Source organism: Pezoporus flaviventris, unplaced genomic scaffold (assembly GCF_033815535.1).
Source record: "Pezoporus flaviventris isolate CSIRO_AGI_PZ_B2104156 unplaced genomic scaffold, CSIRO_AGI_Pfla_v1 ptg000116l, whole genome shotgun sequence".
Lineage (NCBI taxonomy): Eukaryota > Metazoa > Chordata > Aves > Psittaciformes > Psittacidae > Pezoporus > Pezoporus flaviventris.
The window spans coordinates 3,952,860-3,958,276 of record NW_026892664.1 but is presented as its reverse complement, the minus strand read 5'-3'; the positions used below and the strand labels follow the sequence as shown (position 1 = coordinate 3,958,276).

General features: G+C 46.5%; 1 protein-coding gene and 1 pseudogene across 1 annotated transcript; both read right to left on the bottom strand.

The window, feature by feature from the left end:
- Positions 1-397: 397 nt before the first annotated feature.
- LOC133282216 (olfactory receptor 8I2-like) lies at positions 398-1,258 on the bottom strand (the record flags this gene model as incomplete). Its single annotated transcript, XM_061478277.1, has 1 exon — positions 398-1,258. A coding segment is annotated over exon 1 (861 nt), but the record flags the coding sequence as incomplete, so codon positions are not given.
- Positions 1,259-4,578: 3,320 nt separating this feature from the next.
- LOC133282215 (olfactory receptor 9G4-like) lies at positions 4,579-5,181 on the bottom strand (annotated as a pseudogene).
- Between the last annotated feature and the right edge of the window lie 236 nt (positions 5,182-5,417).

The following is a 5,417-nucleotide window of genomic DNA, read 5'->3' as shown; positions in this document are numbered from 1 at the left end:
AGCACCATTTAGACACAAAACACCATGGTGTTGTCTCAGGTGTGCTATTGAAGAGCTGATACTTATTTGAATGAATTTTTGAAGGCTCAGGCCATGCATAAAAACACCTGAAGGTGTCTGAAGACAAAAATTTGTTGTGCTGTTTCTCCATACCCTGCACTTGCTGTGTGATCTCCTTATCTGTAATAATGACCAGTGGTGAGCAATAATGACCAATAATGGCCAGTAATGATCAATTCCATAATCACATATTCCACATATTCCTTCCTTACCTCCACAGTACTGAAGGGCTCCAAATGTGCTTTCAAACCCTGCATAGATGTGGCAGCAGCTTTCGCTCCCACAGCCTCCTCAGAGCCCCCTTCACCTCCTTGTTCCTCAGGCTGTAGATGAGGGGGTTGAGGGTTGGGGTGAGGATGCAGTAACACACCGACACCAGCTTTGCCTGATCCCATGAGGATGCCTCATGAGGCTGGACATAGGTGAGGATCCCGGGTGCGTAGAAGATGGTGATGGCAGCCAAGTGGGAGGCGCAGGTAGAGAAGACCTTCAGCCTCCTCGTGGCCAAAGGGATCTGCAGGACGGTGTGGAGGATGTAGGTGTAGGACACCAGGATCATCAGGAGAGAGCCAACTGCATTAAACACAGTGTTGTAAAAAAGCAAGACCTCATTTGTGCTTGTGTCTGAGCAGGAGAGCTGCAGGAGGGTGGGCAGCTCACAGAAGAAGTGGTTGATGCTCCTGGCCTGACAGAAGGACAACCTCCCCGCCAGCGTGATGTGCACCAGGGAGGTGAGGAAGCCGATGTTGTACACCAGCACCATCATGCCATAGCAACGCGCCCTGGTCATGGTAGTGGTGTAGAGCAGGGGCTTGCACACAGCTGTGTATCGGTCGTAAGCCATTACCCCAAGCAGGAAGGTCTCACAGACAGCCAGAGCCAGGAAAATATACATCTGGGCAAAGCAACCCCAAAAGGAGATGTGGCTTCCCCTCAGCAGGAAGGTCTCCAGAGCTTTTGGGATGATAGCAGAGGAAAGGCAAACATCCATGCAAGATAAGTGGGTCAGGAAGAAGTACATGGGGATGTGGAGGTGGGGGTCAGTGTTGATCAGCAGGATCATCATCAGGTTCCCCAGCACCATGAAAATGTAGAGGGATAAGAAGATTGTGAAGATGGCGGTTTGTAGCGCTGGGGCATCAGAGAAACCCCAGAGGATGAAGCCGGAGAGAACCGTGAGGTTTCCTCTATCCGTCATTTCAATAAGTTGATGGATTTGGATTGAAATGAAAGGAATCACTGAAATACATCCCTACAAGAGAAATAATGTGGAAGTTTAGTTGGAGTATAATCCACAAAGTAAATGCAATGGCAAATGGTGTATTTGTAATGGTGTATTTCTGTGTGTAGCTCAAGATCTGAAGTCAAAGTGGTGAAGGAGCTCATTACACAACAGGAAATTAAAAGAGAATAATTCTAGAATGATTGATATATACATCACTAATGAAAGAGTGAGAAACATCATGTCTATCCAAACGTAATACAATAAAACCAAATAAGTACATCACAAAATGTGGAAAACAGAAAAGATTTTGTATTTTCTTCGCTGATTTCTGGGAATGTTAAGGATTTATTTTCTCCCTTTTTTTTTGTATTTTTCAGAGTGGATCAGTGCTCTTCTGTAGATTCATTACTTGTGCTGCATCCTTTTCAACACCACACAAAGCCATGTACTTGAAATTTGTTTTACGTTCTAAGTTTATCTGCTTTTGAAGAACCCCCACCCTGCATAATGTTAAGGGAAATCAGTGGACTTCACTCCAGCAGATCTTTGCTGGGAATGCAGTAAGCTGCCTATGACCAACCCAAATATGCACCTAAGGGTGTAAAATACAAAGCATACCATATATAAACCAAAATTTTAAGGCTTTACGCTTGGATATTCTCATGCTAAAATATCACTAAATCAGTTGTAGATGGGGTCAGGAAGGTTGGTGTTTTTGAAGCAAACCTATTAGGCATACTAGGGCACTTTTATTCACACCATGGGTTATCATAGAATGGTTTGGGTTGAAGGGAAATTAAAGCTCACACAGCTCCAAACCCTGACACGGGCAGGCACACCTTCCACTAGAGCAGCGTGCTCCAAGCCCCTGTGTCCAACCTGGCCATGAACACTGCCAGGGATGGGGCAGCCATAGCTTCTCTGGGCACCCTGTGCCAGGGCCTCAGCACCCTCACAGTAAAGCACTTCTTCCTTATCTCCAACCTGAATTTCCCTGTTTCAGTTTAAACCCATCACCCCTTGCCCTATCTCTACAGTCCCTGAAGAAGAGTGAAATATAACATGCCATCAAGCATGTGAGAGGCAGCAAGACCAGGGTCAAACTGGACCCACCACCCATCAAACCCTTTTGTACCTGCTTGGTTAAAGAGGAAGGTGGTGGTGGATGCAGTGCCTGCAGCTCCTCCTGGAGACCATGCGATGGGTTGAAGGAGAGATGCTTGGGAGCAGGATGCTCCAGGCTGGCTGGTGGAGGGGTTTTATCTCACAGGAGGCATTACCTCAGAGGCTTGTGTTGTGCAAACTGCTCTCCCAAAGGACCCTCCTCCCTCGGATAATTAGTTTGACTTGATCAGCAAAACAACCTCTCAAGTCCTCTCTCCCCCAAAGTCTTCCTGGCTGCATCAACACCTCCAAGACCAGTTCTCCTGCAGACACCTACCCCTGAAGACAGGCCCAGGACAGTTTGCTTTGTATTTCCCCATCTACCACATACCTCTTCCTTTCAGTGTTTCCCTAAGGAAGCCCTTTACATCCACAGGGTTCATCTAATATTGCATTGAAGGGAGCTGAAAACAAAGCATCCTCTGTGTGGATGGTTTGCGCTGGTCATGGGGAGTCCTTTCCATCACATGCATTTACTTCCATGCACTTGACTAGTGATTGTACAACACTTTGGTCAAAAGCATTGGCTCAAAACGTGGCTGCTTTGAGGATATATCAGGATGAAGTCAGATTTCCCAGTCTTCCTCTGAAGAATTCGGAGTGCCGGTGTGTCTCGAATATTTCTCCTAGATGAAGAGGCATGATAAAACCCTTAGTAGAAATATTAACTGATAACCTTGTCCCAGTCATTTAGAAAAGACAAATGATGGAGCAGATAGAAGAGAAAACCGAGGTATGAAAATGTGGGGAAGCAAGAAAGAGAAGAATGTAGATAGCTTTAGATGTTTTCAATGTCAACCTGTTTTTCTGCTGGAAGGCACCAGACTGACAGTCCAGGAGATGCACTGGAGGAGGGCAGAAAAGGATTTCTGAGTGGTTTTGAATGTCTTTCATCCCCATTGGGTACTGGGCTAAAACCAAGGCTTGTGAAGTGGGAAAATCAGTATAACAGAGGGAGAAATAACCCTCAATCAAATTCTGGAAAGAAGAGAAATATATAATTCAAAGATTATTGAAAAGAACTACATGAAGGCAAAAAGAGGCACTGAGAATACCTGGGTGTGCTTGTGCAGGGGGAATAATGCAGCTTGAAGTCCCAGATGCAGACAGCTGGGTTTTGTACTTGCTCCATCGGGCTCATCAGTATACCCATGCCAGCAGCACCTTGGGTGTTCAGGGGAGAGGAAGACCCCAAATCCTTCCTCTTTACCAGCATTCTTGCTCTTTCCACCCCTACTTAAATTCACAGCAGAGCAGAGGCTCAGATATGACTTGTCCCCATTTAACACAAGGGCTTTGTTGACCAATAGACTGCTGCAGCTTTATTTCTTAGAATTGCAGCCTGGTTTGTGTTGGAAGGGACCTTAAAGCTCATCCAGTCCAACCCCTGCCACAGGCAGGGACACCTTCCACTAGATCAGCTTGCTCCAAGCCCCTGTGTCCAACCTGGCCTTGAACACTGCCAGGGATGGGGCAGCCACAGCTTTTCTGGGCACCCTGTGCCAGCACCTCAGCACCCTCCCAGGGAAGAGCTTCTGCCTAAGAGCTCACCTCAATATCCCCTCTGTCATTTCACGTGACCAAACCTTGTGGTCTGGAGTTGAAATACCTGGAAATATCAGTTACTATTTCCTTAAAACCAGAAATAACACCAGAAATCATTTGCTAATATAAGACGTGAGCTCAGGTACCAGTTGGTTTGATGCCAGCAGGGCAAAGCCACCACCTTCTCCCTTTTGCTCTCTGAAGTTGGAAGTAAAGTTTATTGTTATGTTTAATAGCATATAAATAATAAGATACATAAATTTCAAGTAATATTTAAGTAACAATCACTTTGGACAACAACTTTCTTTCAAATACACAGTCACTGTCAGGTCTCAGACTGCAGCCAGAGAAAGTCCTGTCCATCAGAGTATAGCATGTAGTTCTGGTTTAAGGAGAAGCGTGTTTTCCAGCTGTCATGCTTCCAAGTATGTTTAGTCCCTTCTTTGTGAAGGTGCCTTATCCACCCATCCTCATCAAGGTGCTATATCCAACCATCCTCTTCGACGTGCATTATCCAGCCATCCTTGAAGGTGCAATATCCATCCTGCTGCTTCTCACCGTGGCAGGGTAGCCCTCTCAGCTGACTAGGAACCATGAATGGACAAAGAGCAGAGGACTCTACTTTCTGCTTTCCTCATGGCATTCTTCATATCCGCATTTCTTAGGCTGTGGATGAGAAGGTTCAGCATGGGGACAGCCACAGAGTACAGCATGGAGACCACCTCGTCATGCTTCCAGGACTGGCTGGAGCTGGGCCGGAGGTACATGAAGAGGGAGCTGCCATAGTACAAAGCAGTGGAGATGAAGTGAGAGGCACAGGTGGAGAAAGCTTTTCATTGACCAACCACAGACCGCATCTGCATGACAGTGAAAAGGACCGACAAGTAGGAGATGAGGATGAAGACCATGGTGCTCAGTGGCTTGAACCCCACCACGGCAGCAACCATCACCTCAATGGCAGGGGTGTTAGAGCAGGAGAGGGCTAGCAGTGGTGGTCCATCACAGAAGAAGTGATTGATCGTCTTGGACTGACAGAACGGGAGACGAAATATGGGAACAGTGTGTATGGTAGAGCTGATCAGGCCAGCTAAGTAGGCACCAGCCAACATCCCAACGCAAAGCCTTTGGGATATGACTGTGGAGTAGAGAAGGGGGTTACAAATGGCCATGTAGTGATCATAAGCCATAGCAGCCAGAATGTAGCACTCGGTGGTGGCACAGGTTGCAAACGAGAAGAGCTGAGTGGCACATCTAATGAAGGAAATCACTTTCTGCTCCACTAGAATATTGAGCAAGGCTTGAGAGATGATGGTAGAGGAGTAGCAGACATCCAGGAGAGGCAACTGAAAATTCTGAATAGTCCCAAATCCCTCAATAATATTAAGAAAGTCACGTTTTGTCTATCAATCAGCTACACCACTTT